Here is a 13824-nt window from a genome sequence, read left to right on the forward strand (position 1 = left end):
ATTATGGCATGCCTGTGCTACGGGCCGGAGTTATAGCCTAGAAGCGACACTAGAGTCTTCGTGCCATGTCATGCATGGGTCGTGCTTGTACCGGCCCATCAGGGTTGGCCCATTTGATCATGTATAGTCACCATGGCTAGCCTCGGCATGCCGAGCCACCTCTCGCCACAGCTATCTACCCTACGGTTGTTGCCACACCAAACTAACACTCACTAAGGCCCCACATCATGTCTGCATTTCCAAGCTCTCCACCGTTGTGTGGTCATCCATGTCTTGCGTGTGTGCGTGACCATGTATGTTATGTACGCCTGCGCATGGGACCTGCTAGAGCACTTCTGTTTAAATGAACTAGAACATCAGGCACCCTTTGGGCGTCCTACCATGAATTTTTTACCAGTGTTTTGAATTTCAACAGACTTGGCAACAAGCTATACAACTTTGCTACTGTGTCAATCCAATACAGCTTGTTACTCTAAAACATGACGCATCCAATCATTTAGTAAAACCTATAACTATAAAACTACATATGGCCAAAATTATAACAAGGATTTTTATTGCTTCATAAAAGGACAAAACTATTTTTTAAAATGTTTGTGTATATAAGCTCTAAGATTCTTACATGATCTATAACAGATCAAAGCTAGATAATATAAACTTCATACAATTGAAGATAGAAGACAAGAAAAAAAACGAAGCTAGGTAGTGCTGCCTATAGCTGCAGCAGCCAAGCTTCAATTGCAGCAGCAGCAGTAGCAAGCCAAGCAACCATTCTGTACCAGTTATTTTAGCTGCAGTTGTACCAGTGAACCACCACAAAAACTGTCAGGAACAAACCGTTGACATTGCAAATGGTAGGAATAATTTGTCAACAATATTATGGTCTTTGAATTTACAAATGTAAATCTGTATATCTAGTTCCATTACTCTTTAGGCACTCAGACAAATGATCCATTAGCCAACAACATACAAGAATCAGGTGGTACATCCTATTACTGCTGTTTGCTACAATGGCTCAAAATATTAAGCAACCATAGGATTACAGGAAGACATGCTCTTAGAAGGGACACATCTATGGGTTAGAGAATGTTGTTAGTCCTGGAGAGCAATGTCAGATAAGCTGTTGATGTCAACATTATCTTCAGTTGACTGCAAATGCAACATGAGGAGTTATTCTGCTTGCAAGCAATGGAGAGATTATCTAGTTGGAAACTCTACATTGAATATCATAGATTGATCTTTTTGGCATAGTATAGGAGGTGTGCTTCCTGTACCCGTAGGGTGGCAGACTGGGATTGCATGCCAATAGGCAAACACGAACCCTTTGTTGTGCTCGCGAGAGCAAACACATTATATAATTAAGTGGGTGAATCGATTTATAGACATACCAATGCATTAGAAAAGCATCATATGTCATAGCGACAATGACAGAGTAGTAGGGCATGAAGCAGCATTGCAAAAGTAATTAAACCCCACAAAAAGTTATAGTGGGATTATTACTAATGTTAAGAGAGAGAAAAATATCTTAACAGGAAATTACACCTATTCCAATCTAAATAGGGGTTTATTTATTGCCTAGCAAAGCTTAGAACTCCATTAATGAAAGGCAGTGAATCTAAATAGGGGTTTATTTATTGCCCAGCAAAGCTTAGAACTCCATTAATGAAAGGCGGTATTTCGAGGTAACGGTTAAATTAGATTATAGTAGGCATCTATGGCAGTTTGTTGAACCTAGATAGAGGAATCACAATCTTCTAATTTTTCTGTAGGAACAGAAGAATGTAGAACTATTTTTAATATCATTTCCTCCTTTTAGTCGCTCCAAACATTAGGATAAAAAACAGATATACCTAGGGTGTAATAGCTTAGCAACAATGTGTAAGATAAGAAGTCTTCAAGTGGATATCACTGTTTGTCTGTTTCAGAAAATGAAAAAGGGGTTAGAAGTGATCTTACCTTCTCATATGTCCTATGCCAAATTTAGAATTCTCTCTTTACTCTATTAATTCAAATCAATCACAGCATGTATGTCAAATCATAACAGTTTAAGTAGGGGTTTATTTTCTGTGATCTAACCACTACTCTCACTCACTTCACATAAGGCAAAGTAACTACAAGCTTAACCTTCAAGATTTAGATACTAATTTTTTACTGACAGAACTATGCATCAGATCCACTCACCAAATTCTCAGTAGAAAACACAAAGGACACAATTTAGTTTCAGACTTCACAACTGGAGGTAGCAGAGTTGAGGATAACAAGAGGGCAAATGCCAAGTATTGGCCAATACACGGTCATACACAAAAGGGTTGGCTGCAACCGCAATTGGTGGAGACAAATGGTGGGTGCTCTATTTTCGTGATTCAACATCTTTGCTTGATCTGTGAAATTGTGAAGAGAAAGAAATATTAGAAGCATAGACATGACTAAATGACACTAATCAATCAAAGGCATCATAGACATGTCCCTACACGACCGTGATCTCTAAACAAGTGTGCTGCTGGCCGGCGCCGGCACGCCATGGAGGAGGTGGTTCCTACCACTTTTGATCTCCAGGCATGGATCTAGTGGAGACCATCGCGGATCTGAATATCTGATAGCTAGCACCGAGATCCATATGGAAGACCTCGCCTTTGATGTCGAACCAAGGGAACATGAGTGAAAGAGAAATAAAAAAAGAAGTTGCTTTGCCATACCGTTGATTCGCATCGCCACCTCTAGGTGGTTGCTCAGCACGCGGGCACTCACGCCATCATTGTGCAACATACCGCCTCCCCCAACAGTCCAGATGCGGTCCACCAACATGGCGAGGTAGAGTGGAGAGGAGGAAAGAGGTGGCAGAGGCTAGGATTTTGGGCCATCCAAAATGTTGGTACAGGAACACGGTGAGGCGAAGGGGAGCGTATGGAAGATGCGGCGGTGGCTAGGTTTTTGGGTGCCACCCAAGTGCCGATGCGGGAACAAGGTTGTTGGAGCGAGGAGAGAAGAGAATGGAGAGGGATCGGGAGGTCGGGGCAGGCTGCGTGCAGGGTGGAAGCGGCGGGGGGGGGGTTTCTGCAAAGTTTCAAGGGTGTTTTTGAAACACGACTCGATTTTAGGATTTAGGGGTCTATGTGAAACATATTAGAACACGTTTACTATTTTGGACAGATGTGTTGGACTATGGATTGATTTTCTAAAATGTAGAGGGTCTTTTTGTAAAAGATGCAGCGACATGTGTCAGCATGCAGATGAGCCCACTAATGCTTCGAATTTCGTGACGCGAGCGAAGCAAGTGGCTTTTAATCAACCTCGGTGCCTTAAAAAAATCATTTGGTTGAATCTCGCATGTGAAAATCGATTTTTAGTATTGATCATGCATTAAGGCATTTGTATACTTCCTTGGTTCTAAAATAAATATTGTTTTAAATTTTGTATAGAACGTTTTTTAAGTTTAATTAGATTTATAAAAAATTTAATAAATAAATTTATTATAAAAATATGTTCAGTAGTTAATCTAAGAATACTTATTATACACCATAACTCTAAATACACATAACAATAACCAAAGGTAGCTTGAGCATGCGAGACAAAATTACATAGTGTGCACATATGCGCGTGAACCGGACTGTGTGTACGTACTCCCTCTCTCTATATATGGGATTTAAACATCGTTTAAGACAATAACAGGGTCTCCAAATATAAGTTTGATCTCTTATTTTTATAAAAAAAATAAAAAATGATATATGTATATTTTTATGAAATTATTTTTTAAAATAAATCTATTTATATAATTTTCATCTTTACAAACTCAAAATTTTAAAATTTATTGATAATTTATATTATAAATATTTAATTCAAATCTTGTCAAAACGACATCTAAATACGTGCAAAGTTGTCCACTAGCTCCGGTAAGACTTAGGACCGAGCTGTTGTGAGCTGTTTTTTTTACGAAACACTTATTTCCAAAACCGCTTCATGGGTGAAGCTGTTTTTCTCTTCCTCTCACAAAGACATAAGTTGGAATGAAGCTAGAAAAAAAATAGTTTATTGCAGCTTCTTCCTCATTTCTCTCTCAACTATGCATGAAGTAGTTGGTGAAACTATTTTGTCAAACATTTTTTCCAAAACACAGGTCAGCTTTGTCTAGACAGCTTTACGTTCAGGTGTGCCAAACAACGCCTTAGAGTTGATACCGCCGTAAAACCTGGTCGGCGTTGGCCTGCAGCAGGTCCCACACGTCCATGACGTGTCGCATCTCCGTCATGGCACCGCCAACCGCGAGGCGGATCACGAACTTGCCGTCCACCACGAAGTGCGTCATGAACGCCCGGCCGCTGGCGTTCACCGCCGCGAGGAGCTCCCGGTTCAGCTCGTCCACCCTGTCGTCCCCTACGAAACCCGCCCGGAGGCGGAAACATACCAGCGAGAACTTCCTCGGCACCACAACCTCGAAGCGTTCGTCCGCCGCCACCGTCCGCTCCAACCACTTGGCTGCGGCGACGTGCCGGCGGACGTGCGCGCGCAGGCCGACGGCGCCGTAGCGCCGTAGCACCACCCAGAGCTTGATGGCGCGGAACCTGCGTGACAGGGAGATCTGCCAGTCCTTGTAGTCTATGGCGGCCGGCTTCTTCCCCCCCGTGCCGACGTTCTTGAGGTACTCCGGGTCGGTGGACAGCGCGGAGGTCAGGGCACCTGGGCTTGCCACCCACAGACAGCAGCAGTCCGCGTTGGTGAGGAACCACTTGTGCGGGTTCATGCTCACCGAGTCGGCGAGCTCGGCGCCATCGAGGTAGCCCTGGAACTCCGGGCAGATGGCCGCGCTGCCGGCGTACGCCGCGTCCACGTGCAGCCACATGCCGTGGCGCCGCGCCTCCTCTCCGAGCTCGCGAACGTGGTCGACCGCGCCGAGCCCCGTCGTCCCCACCGTGGCGCAGAGGTACAGCGGCACCAGGCCGCGGGCGACGTCGCTGTCGACCGCGGCGCGGACGGCGTCGGCGGTCAGGCCGTACCCGGAGGCCGGCGTCGTCTGGATGACGCGGAAGTTGGACGGCGGGATGCCCACGAGCCGCGCGCCCTTCTGGAAGGTGACGTGCGTCTGGTCGGAGGCGTAGACCACCAGCTTGATGATGCTGTCGTGCCCGAGCCTGTGCAGCGCGCGGTCCCGCGCCGCGGCGAGCGTGCACACCACGGCCTCGCACGTGCTCCCCTGCAGCACGCCGCCGCCGCCGCCCGAGAAGAGTAGCCGCTGCGGCAGCCCGAGCAGCGTACCCATCCAGTCCACCACCACGCTCTCCAGCTCGGCTGCGGCGGGCGACGCCGCCCACACGAACGGCACGACGTTGAGGCCGGCCGACAGCATCTCCCCCGCGAACCCGGCGGCGCTGGCGTTCATGGGGAAGTAGGCGAAGAAGCTGGGGCTCTGCCAGTGGGTGAGCCCCGGCAGGATGTCCCGCCGCACGTCCTCCAGTACGTCCTCCATCGGCTCGCCGTGCTCTGGCGCCGCCTCGGGGAGCAGCTTCCGTAGCCTGCCCGGCTCGAGGTCGGCCGCCCGGACAGGGTACTTATCCACGTCGCGGTAGTACTCGGCGAGGAAGTCCAGGACGGCGCCTGAATCACCGGCGAAGGCCACGGGGTCGAGTGGCCGCAGTGACGCCGCGTCCAATGGCAGGCTGCCCATCGCCGCCTAGCTGGCCTGTACTAAGTTTCTAGCTACTGTACAGATGGGTGGACGAGCACTATAGATGAAAAGCTATTAATTATTGGGTGTGCTGCCTGTTTGGGCTCCAGTTTTAATATGGCTGCAGCATGCAGTTTGGGGTTGTTTATATATAGGGCGATTGCACAGCGATTACACATGTTTTTTCAAAGAAATTTTATTCTTGGCATGTGGAGGAATCGCAAGACACCAGCAAATAGAAATGTTCAAAAAAACATGAAGCAAAAGCAAGCCACCAATGTTTAAAGTCTATTAATAAACACCCTTTGCTTGGTGAAAATGTCCATAGCGGTCATCTCCAAGGTGCAACATACCTATTTCAAATTGCATGTGCCTCCTAGTTTTGCAGCTACAATCTAGTTTAATTGCATGTAAATGTATGTATGCCACTTCATATAACCTAAACATGTACGAGTACGTCTAATTTTCGACCGTCAGACATAAAAAATATTATTCACGTTATTCCATCATCATGTAAATTGTAATAAACGACTTATAACAAGATCTAACAATATATAACTAACTATCGGACTCTCCACTATTACACAAAGGATTCTGTAAATAGTTTTCCGAAAACCAAAAAAAATCATCTCTTTCAGGATTCAAATTAAACCGCCAACTTACTACTTAGGCATAGCACCTCTCTACCACTAAACCACACACTTATTTGTTTCAACTTATATCAACAATTTGTAAACTTGTATTGAATATTTTGTCTACTAAATAAATTCAAATGAAAAAAGTTTCAAATATAAAGTTCAAAATCTTGTCAAGCACTGCATTTTTGGGTATAGGATGTGTCTATATCCGAGATTGTTTAAAAAAATGAATTTCAAAATATGTAAAATTTAAAACAAATATTTGAGACACTAAAAGACTTCAAATCGAAAACTTATAAATAGGAAACATGTAGATCAGAACTCGAAACAACTTCAAATCAACAACTTTTCAACTATAAAGTTATAGATTATTTTGAGAACTTCAACTTTGGTATAGACCTTGTCAACATCTAAGGTTGTTTGAAAATTTCAAAATCTGTGAACTTAAAACAATATTTTGGGACTCTAAACAGCTAAGAATAAAAAACTTGTCCACTACAATGTTGTAGGTTGCGTCGAGAGCTACAATTTTAACATAAATCTTGTCTTCATCCAAATTTATATAAAAAAGTTATGAAATGGATTATGATATACGAGGCAAGTTCTCGGTGCTGACTTTGGGGTAATGAAAGGCCTTTTGCATGGTTGCTCTTCGAAGAATCCACAGATGTAATCGTCGATGGTGAATTTTCATGGGCAAATCGGGAGGAAAAGGGCCATCACACGATTATGACCAAAAACACAGAAGGGATATGAAGAAAAATAACGATGCCTGAATTCTCCACAGTGTAGGTCGACAAAGTGAACGGTGCTAACGATAGAGATGAAAAACTCACCACCTCATCTGTCTAGGCTGGTTAATCCCTGGAATAAATAAGGTGGGTTATATATAGGACTTGGGTGCAACGTATATATAGTATTTGAGGAGCAGTAGAGGAGGATATGATTTGATTTCTTGCATTGATTAACCACTACTTGGCCTCCTTGCTCACTGCCAAACGAACAAGTGTATGTGGATTTCATTTGCATTAAATAGACTATCACATTGACATTTTTAATGATATAGCAATGTATTTAAAAAAAGAGAAAGTAAATGAGTTTCACTCTCTTGACAGGATTACCAACTTTCTATGAGTCTTAAAATTAAATTTCTATAAAATTGTAGAATGAAGCTCTCCACTAAGAGTGGATATTTTATCCAAGTTACATTTCATGTTATATGACATGGCAGTCTTGGAAAGAGCATCATAAAAATTTTCATTGAGACTAGCCTAAATATGAAACTTTCAGATAAATTTACTCATAATAGGAATAGGAAAAGTTGTCCAGCTGGGGCTCAACGAACGGACAAGATTAAAATGATGATCTAAGATCAGACAGTTGAAACAAAAATTATGAATGGCTGATATTAATTAGGAGTATTAAATATAAACTAATTACAAAACTAATTGCATAAGCCATGACTAGCTAATTTGTGAAATGAATTTATTAAGCCTAATTAGTCAATGATTAGTGAATGTGATGCTACATTAAACATATGCTAATTATGGATTATTTAGACTTAATAAATTTGTCTCGCGAAGTAGTCATGGTTTATGCCATTATTTTTACAACCACTATAGATGGCCATCGGGCCGTGCCGGCCCGGCCCGGCAGCACGGCGGGCTGTGCCGTGCCGTGCCTCCATCGTGCTGCGGCGGGCCATCGTGCCGCCGGGCCGTGCCATGGACGTGCCTCGTGCCTGGCCTACGGCCCAAGGCACGGCCCACGGGCCGTTTTTCCGTGCCGTGCCGCCCGGTGAGCACGGCCGTTTTCACCGGGCCGTGCCGGCCCTTGGCCCGTTACGTTACCAGTGGACAGACAATAAGACTAAGTCACTAAGAGTCTAAGACAACACACAATCACACACCAGAGGCACAGACAACACATAAGAGACAAGATATAGGAATAACTACTATCAAAATGAGCTGTTTATGTGCAATGCTGCCTCATTAAAATCCTTTCTAGGTAAAACTCACCCTTGTGAGAAACCCTAGAAAGGAAAAAAGAGTGCAGCCAGCTCGAAATTGTCAATGTCATAATTCTATCCTATTACATCACATCAGTGGCAAATTGCCAAATTCAATGACTTAGTGAGTTCACAACAGCAAAAGTTCTCATCTACTGATCTGATCAACATAAACTGATCAACATCACTACATTGCCAGATTGCCTCACTTCACTCTCACTGGTATGACACATTGCCACTGTCTGCCTCTGCCAAAAAATCCAAAAGCACCTACAATTCCATAAACAATATTGTTTTGTTAGTCTTTCACTCTTTTGCCATAACTATATAAGTGTAACATGTAAATATATTGACAGAATGTAAAGCCATACCTCTCTCTAGTCACCAGTTTCCCTTCTAGCCACCAGCAGCAGTGCCACCACTGCCGGTGCCGCTGCCATCGCCTTAGGAGGAGCCTTGATCATCCAAGAATAGGTTCTTGAATGCCTCCTCCAGATCAGTGTCCTCAGGTGTATGTTGTTCCCTTCTAGCTCCCAGTTCCCAGTCCTTGATGCAGGTAAGCATCTCCACATGCTCAGGTAACAAGCGTCGTCGCCGGTCTTCGAGAATCCTGGATGTACAGCTGAAACAAGACTCGGAAGAGACAGTAGATACAGGGACAGACATGATATCTCGAACCATAATAGACAGGACTGGATAGGTTAGCTTGTGGTCACGCCACCAGAGTAGAATGTCAAAAGTTTCCTCATAACATGTGACAGGGTCAGCGTCCAAGTAAGACTTGAGCTCACTCTCAACAGATGGAGCAGCTGATGATGATTGGGAACAGGTAGGGGATGCACCAGGACCTCCAAAGATCCTTCCCCATGCCTGCTTTCTCTTACCAGTATGAGCTGAAGGCATTGCAACCCTCTGAGACCTGGCACCTCCAAATTTCTCTTCATACTTGGCAAACAGTCTATATAATTCATTTTTCACCTCTCCATAGTACAGATTGTAACTGGTGCCCAATGCCTTACCAAGTAGTTCAAGCACATTAAAAAATCCTTTCATCTTAGCTCTAGGATCAAGTATGAATGCATAAGAATAAATGAGTGGAATTTTCTCCCAGTATTTAAGGAATTTATGCTTCATAGGATAAGCAATAGCTCTAAAATTCTGATCTTTTTAGCTGTTTGCAAATGTTCAGCAATTTCAAGAATATGATGCAAAACAAGTGGAGCAGTAGGATAATACACACCAGATAGAACAACAGTGCAATCATAAAAGATTTCTAGAAATATCATTATTTGTTCAGCTACATGCCAATGCTGCAGAGTCAACAACTCACAACCATAGTTAGAGTTAAGCCACACATGAAATACTTCCTTGTATGGCAGCATGTGTTTGAGCATCAAATAAGTAGAATTCCATCTAACATCCATATCCAACCCAAACTTCCTAGGCCTAAGACCTTGAGCAATGCAATAGTTTTTAAACAAAGCAATTCTCTGATTAGAAGAGTTTAAAAAATTTATTGCAGTTCTAAAGTCTTCAGTATAGGGTTTCAACCTTTTTAAGCCAGATTTAACAATTAGATTAATGATATGGCATGCACAACGCTGATGCACAAGCAAATATTTGACCTTTGCAGGGTCATCTTTTGTAGGTGCAGGATAAGAGCCCAAATAACCAAATAACATAGGTTGCAATATCTCATGAGCCCTAGAATTTGCAGAAGCATTGTCTAGAGATACAGAAAACACTTTGTCAATCAGACCAAACTCTTCAACAACACTAGCAATCCTATCAGCAATGTTTTCACCAGAATGGGACACTTCAATCAATCTTAAACCAACTACTTTTTTCTGTAACTCCCAATCTGCACTAACATAATGAGCAACAACGGATATGTAATCCTCCTTAGCATTACCAGACCAGATATCAGATGTCAAGGAAACAGAAGATGTAGCAGGCAAGACAGTTTTCATAAGCATATCACGTTGTTCACCAAACAATTTAGTCATATCTCTAGTGGTGGTCTGCCTAGATACCTTTTCAAACAGAGGATTATGAGCATGCTTAATGTATTCTTCCCATGCCTGAGTCTCACCTATGCCTAAAGGAAGATCAAGCCTAGCAATCAAACGACATAGTTCTAACCGAGCAACCATAGGATCATAAACCCAATTTTTCAAGCCATCAGGGTTCAATGCAAGCTTAGACTGTGTCATAGTAGCATGATTACGTTTAGCCATACATGATTTCATGTGTCGTCTCAAATGGCCAGTCCCAGCAGCAGATCTAGCAGTGTAACGCGTGCGGCAATGCTTACAGATAGCAGCTACACGAACCTTATTCTCCTTGATCTCATGAAAATACTCCCAAACAGCAGATTTGTTCTTACCAGTCCCAGTGGTTGAGGTGCCATGAGTCTCAGTGGAGGCCTCCACTCCACCGTCGTCGGCATCGAGGTTGATGGGATCCGGCTGGCTGCCGTCACCGTCACCAAGGTCGATCCCAAACAACGCAGCAGCGTCTTCACGGATGTCGTCGTCGTCCTCAGCCTCCAGCAAGTCGTCCGAGTGCGGCGCTAGGTCCTCGCCATCGCTGGGGGGTTGCGCCACCCGCGTTGCGAGCCCAGCACCAGCACTGGATGGTGTTGATGCGGCCGGACTAGCCAGGCCACCACGGCCCCGGCCACGAGCACCAGCCCCGGCACCGCCCCTCAACGGACGCTTGGCGGGCGGCCTGGCCATGTCTACCCCAGAGGAGGAAGACGCAGCGTCAGGCACCAACCTACAAAGGCAAGAAAGAAGAAGAGGTGAGAAAAACGCCGGTGAAGAAAGATGCGAATCTAGGGTTAGGGTTAGGGTTACGGAGTACATACCTGCTCCGGAGCCCGGTGCCGGAGAAGAAGAGGTGAGAAAAACAGAGAAGTAATTAGAAAGGACGGCGAGCGACGGTGGAGCGAGTTACATGAACACGGACGGACTCACATGGTTCACTGGAGAAGGAGAGGGGAGGAGGGAAAAGGAGGAAGGAAAGGGATAGGGGATTAGCGAACTCAGGCGTCGGCGACGGCCGACGGCGACTCGACGTCGAGGTGGAGTGGCAGACGGTGGCGGTCCAGGCAGATCTAGATCGGAGAGCGGAGAGAGAGACTGAGAGAGCTTCAGTCGCCCAGTCGGCAGTCGCGAGCGAGAGGAGGAAGAGAGCTGAGGCGCGGCGGAGGCGGAAATGCGGAATGGAATGAGGAGGGTTAGGGTTTTGGGGGCGCCCGCGCGGCGCGGGGGGCGCTTATATATGGCGTGGGGCGCTGGGGCGTGGGGGTGGGGCGTGGGCCGTTGCCCCCTCGCGGTCGCGGCCTGCCTGGCCTTAGGAGCGGAGGGGAGGGGACCGGGCCGCGCACCGGGCCGGCCTGTTTGCCGTGCCGTGCCCGGGCCGTGCCACGGGCTGGGGTGACGGCCCAGGCACGGCGTGGTGCCTCGGGCCGGGCCGGCACGGGCACGACAACACCGGGCCGGGCCGTGCCTCGGGCCGGGCCAAAACCACGTGCCGCGGGCCGGGCTAGCGGGCCTCGGGCTGCATGGCCAAGTATAACAACCACCTCATGTTTAGTGCTCCTAACTAGCATCCAGACATTCAGTGTGACAGAGACCAAACTTTAGTATATGAATCCAAACATCCCATGTGATTAGTATAGATTAAAAATCAGCATAGGAGCAGGTGGATAGATAATTAGCATGTAAAGTGATCCACGTGGAAAACGAATCAGGCTGACGTTGGGTTGTGATACTTTCCATATTAATTAGGCAACTGCTCTGGTACTCTCTTTTTTTTAATTTGCACCAATCATAAAGCAGCTAATTAAAGAAATTAATTGTTTTAATAATTTGCATGTAGGTCCCGCCTGGGCTCAGCCCGTCCAAGCACAGAACACAGGTCCAGCCCATCCGTGTCGCTCCAATAGTGCTCCGATACGGCGTCGCCAGAAAAAAGCAGTCTCCCTACTCCTCCCGACCTCCCTTGGATCCCATTTTGGGGCCGCGCCGCCGAATCGAAAGAAGAACCATGCCTCCTGCCACCATGACTCCTTCTCCCTCTGTCGCGCTCCCACCACACCATGCTACCAGCCGATCTGATCCCATCTCTCTCACTCTACCCTCGGGCCGACGAGCCCTCTTCCTTGCCTTAGAGCACAGAGATAAACGAGGAGCTGCCAGGTTCAGCGTCGCAGACCGTAAGGAGATCGGTGCCACCTGGACAACATCGGACTTCGCCATCGTGCCGCGTCTCCTTTGCTAGGGCCGCCCGCGCGGCTGCGCCTCCGCATCCTGAAGTACCGTGTTGGTGGTGACGGGGAGGGAGGGAAGGGGGAGGAGGAGGAGGTGCAGGAGTCACCGAGTCAGTCACTCAGGGCGCGTTTGTGAGGGTGTACCAGCCCAGCCTGGCTAGCCCATCAGACCCAGGCCCAGCCAAGCCAGGCTTGTTTGGAGCAAGTGTTGTTGTTTGTGTCATTGTATGAAACTAGCCTGGCCCAAGGTAGCTGGTGTTTGTGGAGCAGTTGGGAGCCAAGCTAACAGGCCAACTACCTCAACTACCTTTTGAGATTGTGTTTGGCACATATGAAACTCGGCCAGGCCCATGATCAAAATACAACAATTCACATGTTTTGAACTGAAGCATGCAAAGATGCAGCAAAATAAACATAAAACACACACAAATGTTCCTTGTTACAACATCTAAATTGGGCCTCAGTTTTAACATCATTGTCCATTTCAATTAATGTAGTTCAGCAGACAATACTTAATCTGAAAGCTAGAAAAGCTGCATCAGCTTCCTCTCTTGTTTTGAAAGCCTGATACAAGTTATTGTCACCTCCAGCAAGTGCCAAACATAGTTCTGTCCAGTTAGAGTAGACACCAGGGTGCCTACCTTGGTACAGAACATACCAGGTCACCATGGAACAGCTGCAGGACCTACTTATTTGCAGGACAAGTGCAACAAGATTTAGATACATACATAAGCATGGCCAGCAAAAGCACAATCAGAGATATAGCTATAGGAAGGAAGATGTTCATTGTACCAACAACTTGCTTGGGCTCAGTGATGCCTTATTGTTTGGGAAAGAGTTTGGTTTCCATGGCATCTTCATCACAGCCCATGTACTCTAAGAAAGAGGCTACTGCCTCTTCCTTCCTGGTAGCTGTTCTTCTTAAAAACCAGCAACCTGTGCATTGCAGTCAGCCCAGTGTGCATACACTCCAGGCTTGTAGCCCTTGTACACAACATACCAAGTCATGTTCCTTCAGAAAAACCCAAACATCAATTTAGATTTCAATTCTGCCAGTCTTTGAAATGGAACTGACCAAGCCTCAGTCATAAAGAACTACATTGAAACAACTATGACTGCGGCATTGAAGAACTTCAGTTTGGTTTGAACCAAATGGAAGTTCTTCCATGCCGCAACCACATGGTGCTTCATTACTACTCCATGTGCAGGTGCTGCAGCATCAGCACCACCTACAACAGCAGCATCT

General features: G+C 45.9%; 1 protein-coding gene and 1 long non-coding RNA gene across 4 annotated transcripts; both read right to left on the reverse strand.

Moving 5' to 3' along the window:
* On the reverse strand, positions 853–2968 carry LOC110435031. 3 transcript variants are annotated; one of them, XR_002452692.1, is made up of 5 exons: positions 2694–2968; positions 2469–2590; positions 2179–2378; positions 1848–1913; positions 853–1146 (listed from the first exon to the last, which is right to left on the reverse strand). It is a non-coding gene; the product is annotated as an uncharacterized LOC110435031 (long non-coding RNA). The 3 variants fall into 3 exon arrangements; XR_002452689.1 differs by having other exon boundaries at positions 2469–2597; XR_002452687.1 differs by lacking the exon at positions 2694–2968 and having other exon boundaries at positions 2469–2686.
* On the reverse strand, positions 4009–5821 carry LOC8067546 (tyrosine decarboxylase 1). The gene has a single exon (XM_002467238.2). The coding sequence runs from the start codon at positions 5654–5656 to the stop codon at positions 4160–4162; it is 1497 nt and encodes a 498-aa protein (XP_002467283.1). The 5' UTR covers positions 5657–5821; the 3' UTR covers positions 4009–4159.

This window comes from Sorghum bicolor, chromosome 1 (assembly GCF_000003195.3).
Source record: "Sorghum bicolor cultivar BTx623 chromosome 1, Sorghum_bicolor_NCBIv3, whole genome shotgun sequence".
NCBI lineage: Eukaryota > Viridiplantae > Streptophyta > Magnoliopsida > Poales > Poaceae > Sorghum > Sorghum bicolor.

Coding starts and splice junctions, on each gene's coding strand:
- LOC8067546 (XM_002467238.2), bottom strand. CDS start 5,656: ATGGGCAGCCTGCCATTGGACGCGGCGTCACTGCGGCCACTCGACCCC.